A 24,697-nucleotide genomic window follows, 5' to 3' on the forward strand; every position below is an offset into this window, starting at 1 on the left:
ATCTCTCTTTTTTTCTTTTTCCTTTGGCAGAGGGGAGGAAGCGGAATGGGTGTTTGAAAACAATGCAGATTTTTTCAAATGTGATTCTCATAGTGACTGAACTTTCCAGTCCTTTTGTGACTTGAGTATTTTAATACAGTGTTTCAGTATAGGTTTTTTGCGATTTTTACAAATGTTTCTGTGTAACTATGATGATAACGGTGTAGTCCACCTACAGCAGTATGTCCCAGCTCCCAAACTGGAGGTGGGTTGAGGATGCTGCAGCTGCTGCAGAGGAAATTTCTATGAGCTCCCCACTCCCCTCCTCCCCCCCCCCCGCCCCTTCTGAGAAAGGGGAAGAGAGAGATTTGGGCTAGTATCTCAGATATAAAACCTTCTTGATTGTTTTCCCGTGCCCCAAGAACTGTGACAGGTAACCCCCAGGTGAAATGGTGCAGTAAGTGGAATTTGGTGCATGCCCAAAGGTCAACATTTTCTCTGGTGACCACAAAACTACCTGTGGCCACTGGTACAGCTGGTAGCATATGCCACTGGTGCTCTTGCCTGTGGGAAGAGTAAAGGGTCAGGGGCCTGGCTAGCCGGACACTTCATTCATACCAAAATAATGTTGTTTGCTGCCTTAAGAATAAGTGCTCTACTGTCATAACTCCTGAAATTCTTGTGGTCTTTTAATTGTACCCTGGAGACGTTTATTCTCTCTCACTGTGTTGTATCACTATTATTTCTTGTCCTTTAACTAATACTTGTCACTTCAAACTTTAAAAAGAAGGGCCAAACCCAAGGACCTTTGTGTGAACACTATTAATAGGTGAAATGGGACATACCTCCTATACAAAAGGTGTATCAACAGATCCAAGAGTGCCCTGTTTTCTTGGGAAGATGTGTTCAGAGCATCTTGGCTGAGCTTTCTTAACTTGGCAGGCATAAGAGGAGGTGCATATTCCTGTGTAGAATCTCTCTCTTCCTCTGAAAGTCGATGGCCTTTCAGTGTGAAATACCACACAGTGTTTATTTTTATGCCCTTTGAATGTTTTGTGGAGGCTTTGTTTAGTTTTCCTTCATAATTTTTAATAGGAAGTCTTTGAAGTTGGGTTGTGGCTGAAAAATCCTGTTGGCAGCCTGACCATTCATTGTTGACTCCTATCTTTTTTTTTTTTAATTGTGCATCTATAAAAATCTGGAAGGGTCTGTGTTCAGAGAAACTATGAAGCAATGTATATTTCTGGAAAGGAGAAATAAACTTGCAATTATTCTCAGCCGTTATTTGTCACGTGGAAATGTTAACATGCTAATGGCTGCAGATGGTTTACACAAAAACTGTGTACACGCTGAAAGCCATCTTCATTGGGAGCTATGGTTTTCTGTCATACATTATGCTAGGACAGAAAAGGCTTTTTTCTGCCTGCAGCTATGTATTACCCTTATTTGCTGTTGCTAGTACAGACCTTGTTAATATGCATCTGGCAATGGTTAAAACTTTCTCCCGCCAGTGACTTCACATTTATCCGTCTAGATCAAGGATTCTCCTAAGTTTAAAAAGGTAAGGACATCAGTAGGCAGGAGTCTTTGGAAAGCATTGCGTTTAGAAAGGCAGATGTGAAGGAGACAGAGTTACGGTTGTGGTCTAGTATTTTTGTGCTCTTGATAAAGTTCAGAATCAACTTTTATGTTAAAACGTATTTATGTATGCATATGTGTATTGTACCTCTGTGCATGTGTGTGACTGTAGACACAGTGATTGCTTCATACTGTGGAACAGTAAAACAGCCCTATAATGTGCCTATGTATTTTGTTTTATTCATCGAAAACAGTACAGCAATCTGTAAAGTGTTACTTTGAATTACAGTTTATACAGTATAAATGATAAAAGGTTGCATTTGGTGTAAATTAATCTGCTAACATAATGTAAAGCAAAGAAGGGAGGGTGAGAGGGTAGAACAGAAGTTGGAGTTCAGCACTCCCAATGTAAGGTGAGTGGTCAGCAAAGATTTCCATGGACTGGTTTGGGCTGAGCATTATCAGATGCCACATAGATGTAGCAAACAAATCTGCATGCGCAGATGCAGTTGGGTAATTATGCTTGTGATTATTTTTTTTTTTTGTCACAGCAATGAGCGTTAGTGTTGGATCTTAATTATTCAGTCGCATTCTTTTTTCATACCTCCAGTGGACACCTCCCGTAGATAGCCTGGAAGCTGTGGAAGGCTCTGTGCAAATCCCAGATTGCAATTAACTTTTCTGCATGCGCTTTTAGATGCTGATATCTGAGTACAATCAGCTTTGTTCAAAGCCACGGTTTTCTTTTACCGGCCTTTTCAGGCCTTTGTGGAGGCACCCATGGTGTCCACAGTACTTGATTTTGGGTTATAAAATGGGCATGTAGCTTGTGACAAGAAGGCTGTAAGGCTGGGAAGGTGACTTGGCTTGATAGTCAACTGTCTGGCTAAGACTAGTCGTGAGAAAACAGTATGTGGCCAGGTAAAACTGCTTGGATGTTCGTATACTTTAGGGGAAAAAACAATTTTGATGAATAAGCCTTTATTAGTTTGGCAGAATGATTTTATCAGAGCGCTAGAGAAGTGGCAGGATAATGGGGATGAGATGAAGTAATCTAACTGCTCTGGGATAGCCCAGCTGCTACAATTTTGCATCTGATTATGTATTTCAAACTAGGAGATTTTACCGTTTCCTTTGAGGCAATAACAATAACAATTTATGCAGAGAGCCAGCACTTACCTTGTCTTTCTTACTCCGCAGGTGCCTGGCACACTGAACCTGTTGATCTGTGTAGGATTTGTGCTGTGGTCCATTTATTGAAGATGTGAAGCCACATTGAGTCTGAGATTGGAATTACTGACAGACTGGAGGAAATCTTAGTCCTTGTGATGCACGTGGACGTGCTGAATTATAAGTAGTTCTAGCTTCTTCTCCCCTCCCCTCCCTTCCCCTCACTCAGCTATCTCAGGGTTCATAGAGATTTCAATGGTTCGCGTGCCTGTAAGTTTGGAACAGAAGTGACCAAAAATGGGGGACCAGCAATTGTATAAAACTAACCATACTGCCAACAGCAATGAGAACTTGTACTATCAACAACACCAAATGAACTCCCTTCCATCTCTAAATCATAGCTATGGGACATCTGTTATGGATGCTCCCCAGGTGTCCCCTCTCTCCCCCCAGTTTTCCCAAGATTCGAGAGACAGTATAGCTTTGCCTATAAGTTCAAAAAGTCTTGGGTCAATGGATACATCTAGACAAACCAGTTGGACACATTCTGGCTCAGGAAACCATGTCCCAGTGAGGAACAATTTGAATAATCAAAGCGCAATGTGGAGCCCCCTCGGGCAGGGGGAGTCCCACGACGGATACCAATATTCTTACTCTCAACCCAGTGAAAACCGATCGCAAAAAATTACCAGTGGGGTCCTGCATAAATTGGACTCCTTTACGCAAGTATTTGCTAACCAAAATCTGAGAATTCAAGTCAACAACATGGCTCAGGTTTTGCACACCGAGTCTTCGATGGCGGATAATTCCGGAGACAGTGCGCTCAGGCAGCTGCTGTCCCAGAAGCCAGCGGTTGAGCAACAGCCTGTAACTTCCAGTGTACAAAGATACCAACCACTGCCGCAGCAAACACACCAGAATTTTGCAAGCACACAGCAAAAGCAACAAATGCAAGTCATGCAGCACCAACAGTTGTACTATGACTACCAGCAGCATTTATCACAAATGCAGATGCATTCTGCGTTTCAGCAAGGACAGACGCATGTTCAACAAATGCAGTCCCAGCAGCTCTTACCGCAACAGATGCAGCACTTGCAGCAGACTCCATACTACGCCCAGCCGCAGCAGGGACATCAGCGGCTCTCGATACAGGAGATCCAGCAGCAGCAGCCAACTCGGCAGCAGCAGCAGCGGCAGTGCCCAATGCAAATAGCTCAGTATTACCAAACGCAACCTGTCATGCAGCAGTTACAGCAGCAGCAGCCACAGATGCAATTGCCGCTTCCTCCGTATCACAGGGAACCTGATCCAAAGACTATGCATGAACCACACCAGTACTCCCAGGATTCAAGTCATCCTGTGCAGCTTATCCAGTTGGGAGCGGTGCCTCAGTATTGCTACCAAGATCCCCATGAACAGTACAGGCACTTGTACCCGCAGAGTTTACTGCAGCAGCAAGATCAGCAGAAGCAATACTCGAGTGAGAGCAGAGCGCCGTCTCTGAACTCCCACGTTGGCCTCACTCCACCAGAGACCACGGAGGATCCTGCACGGCAGGAGATGAGTTCTGTAGGTAATGCTGTCCCTCATCGAACTCTTTTACCACCCTCGGGAGTTCATCTCAACAACAAAAGCTCTCAGCAGGACTCTCCCAGCACCGCGTGGCCTCAGGTAGGTAATGTTTTAGACCCGTGCTCAGCCAAACTTGTTTTGCAGAAGAGTAGCCAGGTGTGGAAATTAAACAGTGGCAGGAGAGCCGGAAGGTTAGGATGTGAGCCATGGGCGTCGCTGGGATGTTTTGGGGAACTGTGTTAACAGACTTCTCCTGTCTACATCACTGGGTTGGCTTCAGGCCAGGCTGGCGGCAGCACAGAGCTGTTGCTGCTGCGGGGCTGCTGCTGCCCTCGCGAGAGCCTTTGGGAAGTTCTGCCTCCGTTTCTGGGCAGGAGGGACCCAGTTACAACAGAATGCTCTTGCTGATTTTTGAACTCCTGAGGGCTCGATTGTTCAGGAAGAGTTAGTCAACTCCGTGTTTCCAAAAGTAGTACTTCTGGGTCAGAGCAAAGGCTTCAAACAGCAGGTGAGCCTAAGAAAACTTGCACTAGCCATGCTCAAGGGGCGCTGGTTTGGTAGAGACATGTAAGGCTCTCAACTCAGAGGCTTTGAATATTAGAAAAATCGTATGCAAAATGCAAACATAATGCTGTAAGGACTTTCATTTATGCATTAGTATTTCCTGAAAAATTCTTTTCTCTTTTTTTCCCCGCTTTTTCCCTCTCCTCCTTTGATAGCAGGCACAACTGTCAGACGGCAGACTGCAGCCGCTGTCCCCAGAACAAAGGTATTTTTAAAAGAATTTTTTTTTGGTCTTTTTAATTTAAATATGAGAAATACAAAGGAGTGCTGCAGTTTGGAGGGAGGGGAATGCACTCTGAGTAGGTAATAGTCGTTGCTGTTCTAGAAACATCTTTAGTTTTGTGCTTAGTGAATTTAAGGTTGTGTCATTTCCACCATCCCCCCCAGCAATAAAATCAAATAAATGCTCTGTCTTTCAAACAAAGAAAGGAGAGGGAAAAAAAAATAGAGGAACCAAAGAAAAAGCAAAAGCAAGGGAGCAGTTTGCCCTCAGTGTTGCATTTGTAAGAGAAGGGACAACGTGTGGTTTGGATTTGTATCTTTGGCAGCAGGGATCTATGTGTTTCTTAAGGTCTCACCTCTGAAGAGCTGAGGTGTCTTCCAGCACAGTTGTCGGTCATAAGCAGAGGCATTGCGCCAAAGTACTTGTTAACTGCTGTTGTGAGTGGGGAAATATAGGTCTTATGATACATCTTGTGGGTTCTCAGACTTTTACATACCAAGGGCCATGTTTGGATAACAGTGTCCTGCTCAAAACTTTCCTTCTCTCTATCTTGGGAGCAGCTGATAAAGATTATTGCCCACGTATTCCACAGCACTCACTCTGTGCTTACTTGTGGCTTCGTAACCATCTAGCTGTAAAATTTTATTGACTTCCTTGACTAAAAAGCTTCCTCTGCAACAAAGGGAACATGCCAAACTAATGTCTCTTCTTCTATTCCATGCTAAAAAAATGAAAATAAAAATAGTGGCCAGAACAGAGAAACACTTCCTGAGAGAGCTGATGCGAAGAACAAGCTAATGTGTTCAATATGCTTGAAGGAGTTTAAGAGTTTGCCTGCTCTGAATGGTCACATGAGGTCACACGGAGGAGTAAGAGCATCTCCTAACTTCAAACAGGTAGCAGTTCATTTTACTTCAGTATTTGGTGCTCTTCTTTCCATGTTGATGTTTGCTTGCTTTGCCGTGCTTTGCTTTGCTGTCGAAACTTGTTCTTTTCAGCACTGTTTTGTTGTGTCATACCCTGCATAGGTAGAAATGCACATAATTCTCCTAGTTTGTAAGCCAAGGTCTTGTTTTAGAGTCAAAGGCAGTGGTGCAGGACAGAACAGCGTTTGTCCCTCTCTGTTCTGTGCACGTTACAAAAACACCCAACAAAGTCGTGTCAGGAGCATCTAAATTTTTTTCACCTCATGTTTGTTTATTATATGAGAAATATCAGGAACATCAAGTCTTCCTTATTTTCGTTCGGACTGCTTGGATGACTAAGGGATGTTTATTGGAAGCCTTCCCAGGCTTTAATTGAAGGAGCAGGACAGGATTGTTGAATCTTTGACAGCTTTCTTCCCAAGTGTTTTAGTTCTATAGGTATCAACAAATACCAAACCAAAAATATGGGTTTGAATTATTCTGCATAAAAATAACTTGCCCTGTCAGTCAGTCTGTCTCTGTCCTGATATTTTAGAAATTCTGTCCTAACGGGGCATACCGTAGGAAGGCAAAGAGCTACCAGAGTTACACCATCTGTGTCTTTGTTTTTAGGTGGGTGATGGAGAATTCTGCCTTTATAGTGATGAAAAGAGCACACGTTTATCTCCCCTCCTCAAGTTATCTTGTAAAGATACTTGGTGTGGTAATTTATCAAGGAGGCTGAATCCTATGTAGGAGTCCTAAGTACTCTGCCAACTTTGTTCAAGGCAAATAGAGTCCAAGAAGCAACACTGTCGTGTGTTTTGTAACCCTGGCCACTTCTTTTCAGCCACGGCGCATACATTGCGTAGTGTATCGATCCAGAAGTAGCCCTCCCTCACTGGGGCTGAAAGCCTTTAATTGTCTGTACAGGATGAAGGAGAGAAACCACCACAGCAGCCGCTGCCTAAAGAGGTGGATAGCCTCGCGCCCATCGTCATGCCAGTGTCTGTCCCTGTAAAGCTTCTGTCACCCGAGCCCAGCACACAGCCCTCTGCCAGCACTGCCACAGTCAAAGACAAGCCTGCCAGCTCTGTGTCAGATGATGAGATGCCCGTTCTCGTGAAGATGACTTACTCTCCACCGTGCAGTCCAAAAGTGGCCAACCCCTGCTCATCCTCTGTGAGTGCTGCGTTTCTTGCCACTAACTGTGCTGTGCTTCTTAAATCCCTTTGCTTACAGTGCTGCTACTTTCTAAAACCCTGTATTTCAGAAAATTTTCTGGAATCTTAACGATGCCTAATAAACAAAAAAGATCTTGTAGCATCGTAGTATTTCTTCTTCAGTCATTCAAAAATAATAATTTTTCCTTTGCTGGGGAGCCAAGACCTTAGCTGAAAATAAGTAATTTGAAATTGGAATATGATATTCTTTTATCCCATGAGAACAAAGGGATTTAGTATCTTTTTACTGTTTTTATTTTTTCCTTTTCAGGCTGCTTTGTTTTTATGTTATTGCTTAAATTCAGCAGTTTTATTTCTTCCTGTTTTTTAAAGTCAGATATATGTGCTGCTTATTTCAGCCAAAGGTAAGAGGGCACTGTGCAGGGCTTACACTGTGTGCTCTAAGCCAGTATGAAGCTTGCCAGCACAGAGTTCTGCGATGAAGTATTTTTTCCCTTTCTCTCTGCATGCATCACATCTAAGGGTTAATCACTGGGAATTCTGAAGTAGGAAAAATAGCTGTGCGTAGTGCTTTCATTTCGCTCATAAAACTGAAATTGTCAGGCAGCACGAAGAATTGATGAGTACTTGAATGAGATGTGAGAATGCTCTTTATTGTTTTCCTGAAAGAGTCCTGGAGCAAGCAGAAATTATTTCACATTCCAGTGTAGGAAAAGATGCTGCTGCTTCTTTCAAATCCATGCTTGCAGACTACGCCATGATAAGAGATTACTGGAGAGTTAAGTACTGTATGGTATGATCAGTATAATGCAGAGAAATATGATTTTTTTTTTTCCCTTCTCCTCATGAGGCTGATGGCCAAACAAGGGGACAGGATATACCATCATGGGTGACTCCTTATGATGCTCATGTATTTGCATCACTCCCCTCCTGACCTTTCACTCCGACATATGCACTAATTTTAAATACATGTAAAATCTTTTACTCTCTTCCTTTCGGAGGTTTTACACATAAACTTCCACTTTACTGTGGAATACTCGCAATACTTAGCTTGTAACTCAGCAGTACAATTTTCCTTTTCTATTTCTAGTTTCTGGAGAAAAAAGGGACAGTCTTTTCTGAATCCTTGAGGTCTGAGTGGGAGATCTTCTCTAGAGACATCAGAGTAGGTGGCTTGGGCTTGTGTATTTCTGCAATGTATGTAAAGTGACTGTGATTAAATCTGCCAGTGTTTGGCTAAACGCGCATTCATTCATGCAAAATTGTGCTTGCAGTCTTCGTTATTGCCCAAGCAAACTAAACCCGTCATGCAGTTTCCTCTCTGGATCCTATCTTTTATGTAAGCAGTAGCATTGGAAACATTGAAAGATCAAAAGATCTACAGTTCTCTCTTTTTCTGTAAAGAGATCGTGCCATGGGAGACCTTTTTTTTTAATACCAAAGAACTGGAGCTGTGTTGCATTTATTTATACTGTGCTTTGAGCTGTCCAGAAAAGCTCCCACAAAGCTCATGGAGTCAGTAAAATCAAACAGCAGAAAGAATCTAAATATTCAGCAGGGCTACAGGACGGTGAGCTGGAGCTAGCAGTCAAATGAGGTCCACCAGGATCTGCCCAGAGCAAATCTGTCGAGGTGCCGCAGCAGGGCCCATGAGGATACATTCAGTCTTGGATAATGGGAATCAGTTCCTGGAGCTTCAGAAAAGTACTGGGGTGATTCTGCATTGAGAGCCCATGGACATCGTGGTCTCCTTCAATATTCAGTGTGATCTTTTTTGAAACTAATGTTGGCATAACCACCTGAGGCTAAGGTACGCTGTAGGTGAAGCAGTGTAGCAGCTGGAGGTGTATACGACTTCTAAGATGTTGTCTTGGTTGGTTAGTTTACTCTACACTAGTGAGAAAGGAATACCAGCTCTTTCACATTTAAAGAGCAGGACAAAATAAGCCCTTAATCAAAGACTTGGATCTGGGGGTGGTTTTAGATTTTGGGTTGTTTTGGGTTTTTTCCTTGAGTTTAGAGGTTTTTCACCTTTCCCCTTTTTGAACAGTAAATGTTCACCATCATGATGGACTGTGTCTGTGGTTACAGGTAACCCTCACCCTTCTACTGTTCTGAATGTCCATTATCAACAAAATTCTCTGTAAAGCTGCGTTTTTCATGCAAAGGGAAAACTCTTCCAAAACTTAATTTTTTTGGAAAGAAAAAATGTCAACAGCTGTTGGAGAGGATACAGCCATGATCTAACAGAGAGGACAGGACCTTTGTAATCAAAAACATTTCCACAAGCTGGAACATATTAACATAAGGGATAAAGGGTGACAGTGCTAATGCTTCTTTAACATGATTTTTATTGGGTGAATGTGATTCTCAAGAACCACCCATGGTGTAAAGATGTGTGTTGTCTAAACATACATTGTTGTAATTTAATTTATGTAGTAGTAGAATTTACCAGATGATGCAGACATTCTGGAGTAACCCTATCTGTCAAAAGTTTTCTTCCACTTTCCAAGTTTATCCTAAAGAAGATCTACAATCTGAACACCTGAAAGCAGTGTATTTGATATACTGCGTTCATCTACCAGCTTCTGTGTGTTCTTGAAGCACAACCTGAGAACCTGTTCCTTCCTGCCTCGCCCCCACCCCCCCAGAAGTCCAGATTCCAGGTTTGCACAAATTCTGTGCTTTCTGCTTCAGTGGACTCTAGGAATTTATTGTTAAATTATTTTTAACATTCAAATCCTAGAATTTTAGGCATGTTGTAGTATGTGAATTTCCCAAATGGTCGTCTACTACCCTTTTTTCTCCAAGGAAAGAGGAGAGTTAAGTTCAAGATTTGTTGCAGCTGGACTGTACTCAAGCTGATGGGAATGCAGTGATAAGAGGCAAAGAATTTGAATTTATTACATTTTTCTTCCTTTCCTGCTGCTGAGTACTGCAGTAATTTCACTGAGCTCATGTGTCCTTCCTAGTCAAACAAAATAAATGCATTGGAAAACATCTTATATAAAGTTTCTAATAAACTGTGTGTGACAAAGTAACTTCCAACAGCCTGTGTGTGTTCAGTGCCAGTAGAGGTGCCCAGGGTGTTAGGGTGAAGCTGAAGAAGGTTGTGGAAGAGTCATGGCCTGGGAGAGCCGTTCCCTGCATCTTTAAAAGCTGGCAGCAGCCTCTCCATGTCTGTGGCTCAGCCCTACCCTGACCCAGAGGGTTGCTGAGGGAGGTGAGGGTAATTTGTCCTGGTTTTTCCTCACTCCCCTGAGGTTTCTGTGTAACACCAGGTACTGTTCTGACCAGGCTTATTATCGTGGTACCTGAACAACCTGGTGGTAACAGCTTTTCTGTGGCTTTTGCCCTAAGCTCTAGGGGATTGTGTGCCAACCACATTTAAGCATGCCTAAATACTAAAGTTCTGTGTGTTTTCATTTAGGAAATTAGCAAAAAAACTCATCAAAGTGCTGTAAAATTGGAAGAAAACTTCAAGCCATTGCAGGACAAGAAGAAGTATCGGCACAGACCCGAACCTCTCTTCATACCTCCTCCTTCCTTCAACTTCAGCATGTCCCACTCTGGTGCCACCCTGTACCAAAGTCAGCTTCGCTCTCCCCGTGTCCTCGGAGATCATCTGTTAGACCGGACGCATGAACTCCCCCCCTACACTCCGCCACCAATGCTTAGTCCAGTTCGGCAAGGGTCTGGTCTCTTCAGCAGCGTTATCACATCGTCTCATAGCACCTCGCATACTCAGCTGCCACTTACTCCGCTGACGCCTACTCCACGGGTGCTCCTGTGTCGGTCTAGTAAGTATTACATTCACAGAGTAGCAGTACGTAGTAAATACCACTGTCCTCTCTTTTGGTGTTACCATGTTGATGATTTTCACATGTGCTCACACACGTGGCTGTTCTGCCACTTCACAGGGAAAGTCCATCTTTGTTGGGTTTTTTGCCTTGGATTTTGTAGAGGTGGTGTTAAAGCGTAAAGTGAATAGAGGAGCCTAACCAGCGAGTAAGGCCGTGATCTTTCAGTGTGGTCTGCCTCAAGAAAGGACCACCGTGTCTCCTGTTACATGTAGGCCTTCTGAAGTGGAGGGAAAAGACCTCCTTTGAGACATGATATTCAAGTATTTGTTGTTCAGGGCTCCACAAGGAAAGGTGTCTAATCATACATGATCAGGGCAGTAGAAACCTCTGCAAGTTAGGACAGTCCTGTTACCTGTAACAATTTAGACTTTCTAAAGTCTAAATACTGATAAAGGATAATTTTTGCTTAATAGGCTGGAGTAATGTTGATGCTGATAGGGAGGTAGCAATGCAGCCCAGGAGGTGGAGCATCAGCAGCGATACAGTTGTTACCAAAATACCCTTTTAAACTCAAGCTCTAATCTCTATTTCAGATAGTATTGATGGAAGTGTCATTCCGGTGACGCCTGGGCCTGGAGAACAGACTGTTGAACCGTAAGAAAAACAGTGTTGGTTTTGTCCCTGCTTTTATAGACTAGCTCCAGCCTAGAGCGTGTGGCCTGAAGTGTTTTGAACTGGGCAGGTAGTGTTCAACTGCCTGAAATCATGTTGGGCTGGATGCGTTGTTCTGGATGGTGGCTGAGGACATTGGGAGCAAAGCAGCTGTGAGAAATGTAGATGTCGTGGCTCAAAAATGCTAGGAGGGGCTTGGTGGGAGCCCCTGAAGGTGAAACAAGGTTAATGACGGCTGGGAAGAGGGCTGTGAGGAAAACATACGCTGATCCAGTGCTCTTGCTTTTACGTACGTACTAACCCTGGAGCTTCAGTGAGGTGTTAACCTGGTAGGTTCCCCAGGGCAGGCTGCAAAGAGGGTTGTCCCTCAGCAGTAATGTCTCTTTCCACGCTCTGCTGAAGAGGGCCATTCTCTGTGGAACAGAAAGTTCTTGTTCCCAGCATCTAGCCTCTCTGCTAGTCAGCACGCATGTAGGCTAGCTTGGGGCGTCCGTGAGGTATGATGTCTCAGTATAGTTTAAATCGTTTATTGACATTTTTGTTTCCCCACACAAGAGATTGGTTCTCTCTTATATTCAAAATACTTATTCCACTGAGAGTAAAGCATTGCATAAAGCCATCTGACACAATTTCCTGCCACTCCAGTGTAATAAAAGTTTTGTTGGAAACAAAGTGAACACTAAGGTGACTTCTGTTTTTTTTGCATGTTGAGTAGTTGAATGCTTACACATTTATTTGTCTTCATAGACGAATCAATATTGGGTCCAGGTTCCAGGCTGATATTCCTGAGCTGCAGGACAGATTGCTAATGGAGAAGGATGTGCACAAGGCTACTTTGGTTTGGAAACCATGGCCAGAACTGGAGAACAAAGTCTTCCAACAAAGAGGTACAATGACTTGCTGTTTTAGAAGTTCATATGTCACCCAGTGCCTGTTGAAGAAACTCCCATTGATTTCTCCTGTATATACTGTACTAAATGTTCAAGAGAGTATTAATTACTGAGAATGCAGAGCAAGAGAGCAGAACTGCATGTTACAGGTTCAGAGTAACAACATTATATAGTGGCACTTAAAGTGAAGTCTGGATGAACTGCTTTCTGGTAGCCAAGGGGGAAAGATCAGTGCTGGAAAGTGGGTTGGTTTTGGGTGGTTTTTGGTACTGAACTGCCCTGATAGGGTCAAAGACCACAGCTGAGAGGCAGCTGATGGCTCACAGGCCTGTCCTGTGACCGTAACTGAGAGGAAATGTGACAGGCTCAGTGGCTTCTACCAGTCCTGCTTCCAGCACGGTTCATTTCTATTTCTCTACCCTGGCTGGAGCCTTCTTGGCACAACAACATTGCCGGCCTGTGCAAGCCACTGCCTCACAGCCAGATCTCTGCCTCTGGCTCTGCAGTAGCCTGTCCCATCCCAAGGATGCACTCTGCAAATCACAGCACATCACTCCTTGATGAGTGATCCTAAAACCAGGAGATGAGGTGCTGGGGAGAGGGAGTATGAAAGCTGCTGCCCTGAAGTACATTGTCTTTGAGTGGCATTACAGAATCCTCGGCTCTGGATGTTTGACTGACAGGCTACTGTATTAGCAGTAAAATGTTGACTTGTTTCTGACAGTGGAAGACCTTTTAAATATGAGCTGTTCCAGTGTGTTACCTGGCGGAGGAACTAACTCAGAATACGCTTTGCACTCTCTCTTTGAAGCGAAAGGAGATATTATGGTAAGATAAGCTGAAAGGGGAGATACAATCCTCTTCTGCAGATAAATTAGCATGCTTTATTAAATGGATTTAGATATGGTTATATAAAAAAGATATTTCTGATTGATTCGCAGTGATGCTTTAAACATCCTGTAACATTTTTGGGGAATGACTTTTCCCTTTCATTCTTTAATAAATTCAAATTTCAAAGCAGTGCCTCTCTGAAGGCTTACTGTATATTTCATATAGATAAGATTACTTAGTTTATAGCCTTGGGGCTTTAAATGTCTCCCAGTGCTTGCTCCAGCCCTGATATTTCACAAGCTTTATATTTGGTCACAGAGAGCTTAGTCCTCTTCTAGCCCTTATAAAAAACCTTTTTTTGTAGCAGCAGTCACATCTACTTATTTGTTCAGAACTGTAAGGTAATTGCACACAGTTCTCATATAAATAATGCATTTCAAATATTTGCATTAGCTTAATGATGGGAATGTTATTAACTAGGGCAAAACATCCATTTTGCCCAGTGTAGGGAAAGACAAGGCCCTTCACCAGTTCCTAGAAAGCCAATTTAAAACAAATTGCAACGGAACACAGGGCTGGAATGAACCTCACAGGATTGTCTAACACAGTGGGTTTTAGCTTGTGTCCCAGTTGCTTTAGGCTGCACCTGAGAGGTCTGAGACAGGTGACTGAACTTACTGTTAGGACGTGAAATTTGCCATACAAGGTGTTCTGCATTGTCAGGGGAAAAATTTTAGGGATCCACAAATCATCTGTCTCCCTAATCCAAAGGAGGATTATCTATACTTGCTGTCGTTCCTGACAGGTGTTGACCTAAACAGATACTCTAAAAGGCTTCATGCTATAAATATTAATGCTATCAAACCAACCATTAAATATTAGTATTAATTAACACTATCAAATCAAACACTGTAAACATATTTGTACGTGGCAAGCAGAAGGGAGGGAAGAGCTGGAAGTTGCTATGTAATAGCCGCATTTGTGCTAATTAAGGCAAGACAGGTGTGCATTAGGTGCTCTTCTGTGAGGTACAGTGTTAATGGGCCTTGAAATAATTTGATGTGATTTCGTATGACAAGGAAGAAAATAAGAGAGAAAATTAATTCATATCCTCGTACCAAATAGTATTCTAAATGCAGCAGCTGACTGCATTTGCTAATTCTCTTTTTCCCTACTTTTTCATTTAGGTTGCTCTTGAGAAGCTGCTGTTGAGGAAGCCCGTGAGATTGAAGTGTCACCCTCTGGCAAATTACCACTACGCCGGTAGGTTTCCTTGCGATCTCTGTATCTGCTGGTACATAGACTCCACGGCTGGTGTCCCAGGCTGGAGCATGGGATCACGCTGCACTCTCTGCTGTCTGCTGCAGGGATGGCAGCATCTAACGGAGATGTGACGTGGACAGTGCCGAGCGGTACTTCCAGAGCCTTTTGTTACAAGTTTGGCAGTTTTTTACTTGACAGATGATGTGCAGAAACTTTGCATCTGTGTTCCTATGTAGGGTTCCACAGATTTAAAACTGCCTTGAGTAATGTTTTTCCTCTCTTAAACTAAAATTTAATTTGTTGATCTTTTAAAACTGTTGCTGTTTGTAGATTATGATTTACTAGCAGTAAGGTCTTTGTTTCTGGTATGCAAGTGTCTGCCGTCATGCCTTCCTTTTCTGAGCTGATGGTGCGTGATAAATGAATGTGATAATCATGAGCATCCTCCCAAAGAGGAAGTACTGTAACTTTCACTGGTGTCTTATTACTGAATACAGAGCCTTTCTTTGCGTGGATCTAGCCAAAAATAAACAGGTCTGGAATGGTGATTTCTTTACCAAACACCGCAAGAACCGACTTCTGGCGATGAAGCAGAAGTGCCCTGTGAAATACACAAGGTGGTGTTAAGCCATTGGACCTAAGTTATGTCACGTAAGCATAGGTGGCAGATGTCTCTCCTCTGCAGCCCTCCATTGTATCACTTAATGCTTCGTAGTGGCTAACACCTGCTTGGACCACAGAATAGAGTTTTACGTAAGAGATTTAAGACTTTATCTCCAGTTCAGGCTTGACAGGAAATAAGTCAAGAATCTTCTGGTGGTCAGTCAGTCACGATGTCCAGGGTCATAGACCCATTTCCAGTTACAGTCCTTGTGTGACATAAATACAGAAGCAAGCTACTTCCTGGCTGTAGCAGCTCACTGGAAAGACTCCCGAGTAACAAGGACTCTTTTGTAAAGCAACTCCTTAACCTCTTGGCCTGAGAATGAGAACAGAAACATGTTTGATGTCGGCTGATAACAAGAGTGAATAAATATGAAGATCAGGTCCTGTGTCTTGTCTGGCGGAGATGCCTAGTGCCTTTGATAACAGCTCTGTTGCAGTCCAAAGGGTGGACATGGGAGTGGATAGAGAAGGAGGACATCAGCTGGGAACTTTGACCAGGGTGTCTTGTTTGAAAAGATAACACCAAATCATATGTGTGAGGCTGTCCAGGGCATAAGAGCAGGAAGACGAGGAGATACTCCAGCAGCTTCATCCTCAGTGAGCGATCTAATTAGCAGGGGAGATGAGAAATTTCTGCCTGTGTGGCAGAGGAGGAACAACAGTCTTCACGGAAGCAACTTCACAGTCACTTCAGAAAGTGTTTTCTTGTGATGCAGGCAGGAGCCAGGAGAGACTGTTTTGTTTAATCTTTCACATGAGATGACGCTAATCCTTGTTAACTAGGACTGAGACCAGTGGACATCAGTGTATCCCTATTTCTGAAGCAGGAAAGGAAGTTTGATTCTGCTTATCACAGCATGAAACAAAATCTCACCAGTCTGGATTTAAGTACCATAAAATAACAAGTCACAGCATTACTTACTAATACTCTTGAATGCAACATGTGATTGCAACTTACATGGACAGCCACGCTCTAACACCATGCAGCAGCTCTTGAATAATAGTTTATTTGTGGTTGATAATCAGCCACTTGAGGCATATGGGAATTTGTCACAATCTAGTGCATGAATAGCTTAATATAACTTCAAGTGGCATTTGTTTGGGTTAACTCTTTGGACTTTCTGCTCCATACTCGGAAATCACAGCGCTCAGGCATTGCCACCTTTAAAGGTGGACTAGACCAAAACAGAGCATGGCACTGACTCATGAGTATTAACTGATACCACAAACAACAAATATCCAAAATCATCCTTAGTATTGCCCTTCAGTGAGGGTACAAGCGAATAGTTCACCTTTGAAACCCGTTGGCTTGTGAGGGGAGCAAGTTGTAAAACTTGAGGCTTTTCTGTTGTATGCCAAGGGAGCTGGGCATGCTGACCCGGGGCTGCTTGGAAGAACACCCTAATCTCTGTGTCCTAATGCTTTGCCATCTGTTGGGATGGTGTTTTTGGGAAGAGAGAGGGAACACGCATCTAATACAAGAGGAGTGCTGTTGCAAGCACTTAATTGTTTTCATTTGAACAGTGGAATTTCTCAGGTTTGAAGCTCTCCTGCAGTGAGAATTGCAGGAGAGATGGTCTGTGAAATAAGGGGCTTCAGGCAGTCTGGAAACTTCTGGTACATACTGTGATAGGGCGTGAATCGGACCCAGAATATGCGGTATGTAACGGGTTTGAGTCGCCTCTCAGGGGCGCTCCCTGGGTGTAGGTGTAAGCCCCCTTGCAACCCACAGGTTGGGCCAAAAGCCCCCAGATTTGTAGATCTTTGTTGTCAGTTAATCAGCGCAAAACCAATATGGCAGGTAAAACAAAATGTAGAATAAATGTCTGAACATAAAGATCAGCTTTAAAATTTTTATCTGTATTCCAAAGTCCAAAATTCTTTCTTGCTGCATTGCAGATCTCTCTCTATACACGTTCTCTATATCTCCCTCAAGCTAACAAGAGCAAAAGCGGTTTCCCAGCAACCAGAGTTAAAAACAGCTTTTCTTCTGTTTCTTTTTCTACACTGGATTTATTCTATTAATTAGGTTACTGCCAATTAACCCGCTTAATCTTATAAGGGTCTCTGCTAATACCACAGCTATTGGGGAGACTGTAGGGCCTGAATCCTCCATAGGTGTACAAAAAAATCAGTTCATGGAATTGATTCTTTTTTTTTTTTTTTTTTTTGCGGGAGGGTGGGGTAGAGACAGGAGAGCATGACTAGAGAGGTTTGCCAAAATCTAAAATCTCTCCTTTGGTGTTGTCGTGCTCTTTAAAGTTACATTTTGGCATAGTAGAGCAGGCCCCTGGACTAAATCAGTGCATTTACCCATGCCGAAAGGGAGGGTAAATGCAAATGACTGGCAAGTTGTGTAAGAAGGGAATGACGCTGGTTCAGGGTGGGAGAGACGGCAAGGCAGTGTCAGCAAAAAGATCTTTGGGTGATAATAGAATAAATAAAGCTTGTGGCTTGAAGCCAGTGCCTTTCTCTGATGCTTAAGAGAGCTTTAGTGTAAATCTCTGTGGAAATAACTACTGCGTGCTTATATCCAGTGCTGGAAAAGCCTGCAGAAAACAGGTTGCAGAAAAGTTAATTTTGTAGTTTTCAGCATATGAAGGATTGGTGAGATACCCGCTCTAGGCTTGTGAGCCTGGGACTTGACACTGAAAAGCAAAACATCTGCAGTTAATTAAAAACAAAACAAAACAAACAAAACTATACCTTTTTTATAGACTTAAGTAACCTGTAGAGTTCAATACCATGCCATGGTGCCAAGCCCAACTTAACTGAATTCAGTGCAGAGACAAGCATCTCTATGGAGAGTGGTAACATTGACAGGAATATTAGGGATTTCTTTTGATAAAAGTTTTAGATGTTTCAGAAACTCTCAGACAGACTGAAGTTGAGTTTTCTCATAGCGTTAAGTAATTTCAAAGGCATCTGCTGTATGGCTTCTTGCACATCCTTCCTTTAATGTATGTAGTGCTGCCCACTCTTACAAACAGGACACTGCTTTGATGCAGTAGAGCAATCCTGTGTTCCTTCTGTTTGACTAATACTGAGGAAGCACAGATTCATTTCAATTTAAGTGTTGATTTCACATTTTCATGGGCAGTTAGGCTGGTGAAGCGAATAAAGAATAACAATATTTGAAAATTTTATATACAGCTTCCGTTAAATGATCAGAAAGCACTTTATGAGTATTGCACGTTGCTGCATTCTCTATCTACTTGTGACCTCTGTCACAGAGGATTTAACTATCTTACCTCAAGCCATGCAAGTGAAGAGCTGGAAAAGGACCTTGTAAGAGTTATTGGCTGGAGAACTAAATGATAGATGGACTTCTGTGTAGTTGAATGCAAAGTGGGGTGTATGGGAATAAGCAATACAAGCTTTACATTTAAAATACTATGAACTCTGTGGTGATACTTCTCAATTAGAATGAGACTTTGGGTTTATAATGCTAGCTCTATGAAAGCATCAGCTTTGTATTTTGCAACAAGTCAAATGCTAAGAGGATAGAGAACACGGTGATGCTACTGTACAAGTCTATGGATTGCTTATATGTTGACTGTTACGTGCCTTTATGGTCCCTTCATCTCTGTAGGAATGTTTTAGTACTGGAAAAGGTTCAGCGAGGGACAGCAGTAATGGCCAAAGGTGTGGGAGTGACAGAAAGAACATGCAGTCCTGAATAGCATGGAGGTGATGGTTGAGATTGGGTTCACTTTCTCTTCCATTTGAAGAACAAAGGGTCATCCAGTGAAGCTACTGGGAGCCAGGAAACAAAGAAAAGGAGGTGGTTCTTCATGTGGAAGGTCTACTACTGATCTGTGAAACTCTTCCGCGAAGGATGTTTTGGGTGCAAGAAGTTTAACTGGTTGAAAGGAAGAGTGGGTCAGCACTTACAAGGATAGTTACTAAATAAGCAAATTGCAACAGACTCGGGAAATCCTGTGTGCCAAAAGTGGTCCGAGGAGCGCCCTGATCTTACTGTTTCCTAGGCAACTGCCTGTGAGTGACCGCTGCTGGAGACAGAACACTGGCTAGATGGACTCAAGGTCTGAGTCAGTACAGCCGTACTTGCATTTGGGTAGCAGCAGTCACTAGTGTGTGCTTGAGGTTTCCCAGTTTTTGTTTCAGATACTACATGAACATAATGGTGGTGGGGTTTTATCGTTTGTAATGAATCCACTCTTATTGTTAAGGCTCTGACAAATGGACGCATCAAGAAAGGAGGCTGTTCAAAGAGGCATTGTCCACCTACAGCAAAGATTTCATATTTGTACAGAAAATGGTAAGGTTATTTCTATTCTGTCAATTCTTTTTCCATTTGTAGTATTCTGTTCCCCTTCATTTTGCCTCCAGTGCCAGAACAGCTTATTGCAGGCATAGAGCCAGCAGCGGTTACAGGAATGACGGTCAGTGGTATATTCCCTTTGGTGTACCTATGCGTGCAACTGCAGCACCAGTAAAAAACAGTTAAAAACAAATAAAATACGTTCCTCATGTTTGTATGTAAAAGTTTTCACAGCTGGAATCCAAGTCATGGCATTCCACATGTGGGACAAGTGTGGTACTCCGCTGTCTGCTCGGTTTGTTTGTATCTGGCAGTTTGTTAAAAGGTACCTGAGTCACTGGCATCGAGCATTGCGCCAGGGAGGGTGGAAACCTGTTAATAAAGAGAGAACGTGTTTGGGCTTAATTTTCATGTTCTGCCACAAAGCAGAAAGGACAAGGTGTATACATCTCAGGGCAGAATACCTCACTGGTTAGCTCAAATGTTGAAAAACATCTGGGTTTATGGGAACCAAGTCCTAATTCCTAGATTTCTCGGCGGTGTTGAGCTACAAGAGTGTATTTTCAGTCATTTTCTGACTAGAGTCTAGAGAATCCCAGAGAAATGTACTGAAGCTGAAATAGTCAACACAAATTCAACTGAAAAACAATAACCGAAAAAAATTTTTCTACAGGAGTATTCCTGTTGTCTTTTTTTTTTTTTCCATTTGAACGTTTGAGAAATAAAGCCTGCCTCTTGGAGGATATTAAAATTGTGTTGAATGAAAGCAAAAAAATTGAGATTGGACTATTTCTGCAATTACTTAACTACAGGTGAAGTCTAAGACGGTTGCACAATGTGTGGAATACTACTATACCTGGAAGAAAATCTTGCGTTTGGGTCGGAAACACAGAACACGTTTAGAGAAAAAAAGAGAGGAATGCCTGGTAAGTCTAAAAGAATAGGAGAAAGTTTAACACTTGATAATTTTTATGTTCGGCCTGTGTTGAGGAGGAGTTAAGCTAGATGACATAGGTCTCTTCCAACTGAAATTATTCCGTAATTCTAAATTATGTTCTGTATGAGCATTCTGTGACATCAGCTACACCAAGATTTTGTGTTCCTGGACTGTAATGGGATAAAAGTGGTTTTGACGAGTGCATTACCTAACTCTAGTCCAGCAACTATGGTTTTTGCTGCTGCTGAAGCAAGAAAAGGTCTGTGAATTGTTCTTGTGCCCGGGTGTGCTCCTGAAGGCTGCTCTAATACTCTAGTACAAATACCATTTACACAGACTGGCAGTGCAGTTCTTGGTGTGCAAGGTCTGTTTACTGGTAGTCTGAGTAGTCGTAAAAGATGTGGGTTTTTTTTAAAAAAGTCTTTTGACTGTGAAGATAGCATACATCCCACAGCTTGGGGAGAGTACTACACCTTGGCATTTGTAGATTCTTGCAGCCGTACCTCTGTAAATACATATGGACGGTGTTTTGAGCACTGCAGTGAAGCTTCATGAGCTGTAGCTTGTCCGTTAAGGGGTTGTAGTTCCAGCAAAACCAGAAGTTCATTCAGGATGGGAAAAAATACTGAAACCTGGAAGCAGGCTTGACTAAGCAGCATGCTGTTCCAGTGCTATGTCCTACTATCCCATACTGTCTGTCTTTGACTGTATTTCTAGTATCTTGTAAATGCACTGTCTATTTCAGACAAGTGGAGAAGAGGAAGTATTAGAGGAAGATGAGGAGATTGAAGAAGACAGAAAGGAAGAAAGGGAAATGCAGAAGTCTCCTGACCCACCAGCTATCCCTCTTGTTGGACCTATAGATCTGCCTGCCCTTCAGAGCCTTTCACTTTCTTCGTCCTCCTTCATCTGTGAAATGCCAAACTGTGGCGCTGTACGTGTGTTTGGTATCTTTAATAGGAGGGGGGTTGTATACTAGTGAATTGTGATTTTGGAAATTGGGACTTTAGACTATTCCTGGCTCGTAGTATCTCCTGAATATCTTTGGACAAATCATTTTGCCTGCTTTTAATTGCCACCTCACAACATACAGGCAATATGCTGATCTGTACATGAAATTGAATCCTGGGATGTTGTATCAGTTAGAAATACTATATGCTAACAGCTCTGATTACCATTTTGTTATACAACAGTAGTAATTGGGTAGCTCACTGGTTTGTTTTGTTATGAGTAAGTTTCTTTAACTCTAGTGGGTTATAGCTGAGAGCAAGCAACATGTGACCAAGGAGATTGTGCCTATTAGCCATGTACAGTTGTTCTATTGTCATATACATTCAGCATACTTCTTTCTGAAGTTCCTGTTCCAGTGCAGTATTTCGTGGTTTTTATTTCTTCCCTCCACCCTGCTCCCCATCAGGTGTTCAGTTCCCGACAAGCGCTAAATGGCCATGCTCGCATTCATGGAGGTACGAATCAGGTGACAAAAACACGATGCACCATTCCAGGCACTAAGCAGAAATCTGGTACGCAGAGCGGATACTGCTCCATCAAGAGTTCACCTGCCCACAGCACAACAAGCGGTGAGACTGACCCAACAACAATTTTTCCTTGCAAGGAGTGTGGCAAGTAAGTGAATATCTCTGTCTGCAGTATTGCATCGCATTTGCCTATTTATATTCCAGCTGAATAGTGTTGTGACAAACTCTTTTCTTTTGCCCTGATGGTCTCAAAGCCATCGTGGGCCACGAAGATTATCAGGGGGCTGGAGCACCTCCCCTGCGAGGACAGGCTGAGAGAGTTGGGGTCGTTCAGCCTGGAGAAGGGAAGGCTCCAGGGAGACTGGAAGCGGCCATCCAGTACCTAAAGGGGGCCCACAGGAAAGGTGGGGAGGGACTCTTGATTCAGGGAGTGTGGTGATAGGATGAGGGGCAATGGTTTCAAACTGAAAGAGGGGAGATTTAGATCAGGTATTAGGAAGAAATGTGAGGGTGGTGAGGCACTGGCACAGGTTGCCCAGAGAAGCCGTGGCTGCCCCCTCCCTGGCAGTGTTCAAGGCCAGGTTGGATGGGGCTTGGAGCAACCTGGTCTAGTGGAAGGTGTCCCTGTCATGGCAGGGGGTTGGAACTGGATGATCTTTAAGGCCCCTTCCAACCCAAACCATTCTGTGTTTCTACGAAAAGACCAGTTTCCCCTTAAATGACATGTCCTCTTCCCAAAACCTTCACAGATTGGTTTGCATGATGTTTTGGATGCTTCCCCTGCAGCATTTACTCCAATTTTCCTGAATCCATGTACCTACTAGAATTTCTACATCTAACAGTCCACCTTACTGCTTCATCACATGCTTGCATGTGACAGTGGACAACTTTCTCTGTGTTTTTGTGCTTGAGTTTGTCCATCCTAATGTGGGATCCATTCACTTTTTCCCTGTGGTGCAAAATTGTAGTGAAACTAAGTACAGGGAGAATTAGGATGTACGGATGTTGAAGCAATTGTGGGAGCTACAAAATACCTCCGGCAGAGTTGGAGTAGGCCATTTTGATACTGTCAGGGTGTATAAATCTGGTAGTCTGTCCCTGAAATTCTCACCATGGCATTGCAGACTTCACTGACTTCTATTTCGGGACAAGGAAGCAAATGTACTGATAGGTTGTTGAGTCTTTTTTGGCTCGCTTCATAAAAAGCAATGCATTTTTATCTCTGATTTTTTTTTCCCTTTAAAATTTAGGGTGTTTTTCAAAATCAAAAGCCGCAATGCTCATATGAAGACTCACAGACAACAAGAAGAACAGCAAAGGCAGAAGGCTCAGAAAGCTGCTGTGGCAGCAGAAATGGCAGCCACTATTGCGAGAACTACTGGGCCAGTTGGGCATAGTTTGATCCCTCTGGATCATATGAGTTTGGTTAAACAAGTTGAAAATGTGGGTGACATTGACGACGATGTTGTTCAGGAGCTAGGTGATGTCATGGAGGAGAATGAAGTCATGGAGGCTGACCTTTTATTGGATGATGAAGATGCAGATCTACTGCAGGATGATGCTGAGTTGTAAATAACATTGTTTGATAAAGACAGCTACTGAGCACACCCTGAATGGATCAATCAGGAAACCTGGACTGCTTGTTTATTCCCCACTGATTGTAAACTACCTGTTGAAAATGGTAATTCTTTTATTCAGGTCTAGAAAAAAAAGAAATCTGCTTTTTCCCTTTTTTTTATTAATTTGTGTTTTGGGGGAAAAAATAAATAATTGGTACAAATATTCTTACAAGGTGTTTCTATCTGAGCTCATTTTGCTGATAACTTCCAAGGTACCAGTTACAGAGGTTCGTGGTTCTGCTATCACTGCCCTCCAGATGATCCCGGTAGGATCTTTAGTCTTTAACTCTTCCAAGTTTCATTTTAGCCCAGTTACAAGAATGATCTTCACACACTTCTGATGGAACATTTTCATATTTTTTTTGCCTGTACTGGATCACTTCCAGCATCTTCTAGAGACTGAATGTCATATCAGTGAAGGAGATGATTACATTCTTTGTCTTTGTGCTGTCATTTAAGAGAGGTGGAGGGGGAAAAAAAAGTCTGATTTAACTGTGAAATAATTACAGGAATGACTATCATCTGTAGTATCGCAGTACTTTTTCAGTTCTGTCTTGCCTTAATGCATACATGTTAGGCAGTTGGTAAAAGCATTGGTTACACTGTACGTTTTAGAGCTTCCATTTTACCAAGGTTTTGATGTGCTGATTTTAAAATGACCTAATTCAAGGATTGAAGAAAGATGATGATTGTACTGCGGTTCACATCATCTGATAGGAACACTGAATCAGGAACACCGCCTTGGTAATCGGATTGCACTGGAAATATATTTTGCTGCGACAATAAATCACACTGTTGAATAGCCATCTCGGTGGTTTTAGGAGAGTGTATGCTCGAGCAGTGCAGGAGCTTGCTCTCTCACCGGGCAAATACAGGGAGACATTCTTGCCTGTGGAATGGAGGTTGATGGAGTACATGCCTTCAGCATGTCTTAGTTATTACTTGTAGGCATGAAATGTTATTCTTGTGCTGTTTTCAGTCCTCCTCATTACATCGAATTCAAATGTTTACTTAGTAAAACATACTCCAAAGGTGAGTTGACATTGCTGTTTAATTACTCTTTCTGCTCCCTGAGGTT

General features: G+C 42.8%; 1 protein-coding gene across 4 annotated transcripts; it reads left to right on the forward strand.

Annotated features, from left to right (window-relative positions):
* Window positions 1-2,991: 2,991 nt before the first annotated feature.
* Window positions 2,992-23,785, forward strand: TRERF1 (transcriptional regulating factor 1). Of its 4 annotated transcripts, none has more exons than XM_086460586.1 (14): window positions 2,992-4,398; window positions 5,019-5,068; window positions 5,832-5,982; window positions 6,925-7,173; window positions 10,606-10,975; window positions 11,572-11,632; window positions 12,398-12,537; window positions 13,265-13,368; window positions 14,559-14,634; window positions 19,494-19,582; window positions 20,398-20,511; window positions 21,268-21,456; window positions 21,940-22,148; window positions 23,251-23,785. In XM_086460586.1, exons 1-14 carry the CDS (start codon window positions 3,025-3,027, stop codon window positions 23,570-23,572), a joined length of 3,498 nt encoding a protein of 1,165 aa, XP_086316712.1. In that variant the 5' UTR covers window positions 2,992-3,024; the 3' UTR covers window positions 23,573-23,785. The 4 variants fall into 4 exon arrangements, with proteins under 4 accessions (XP_086316712.1, XP_086316714.1, XP_086316715.1 ...); XM_086460588.1 differs by having other exon boundaries at window positions 5,022-5,068; XM_086460589.1 differs by lacking the exon at window positions 6,925-7,173 and having other exon boundaries at window positions 5,022-5,068; window positions 21,895-22,148.
* The last annotated feature ends 912 nt before the right edge of the window (window positions 23,786-24,697 follow it).

The sequence above is a fragment of the Leptosomus discolor genome, chromosome 2, assembly GCF_034619465.1.
Source record: "Leptosomus discolor isolate bLepDis1 chromosome 2, bLepDis1.hap2, whole genome shotgun sequence".
NCBI classification, from domain to species: Eukaryota; Metazoa; Chordata; class Aves; order Leptosomiformes; family Leptosomidae; genus Leptosomus; species Leptosomus discolor.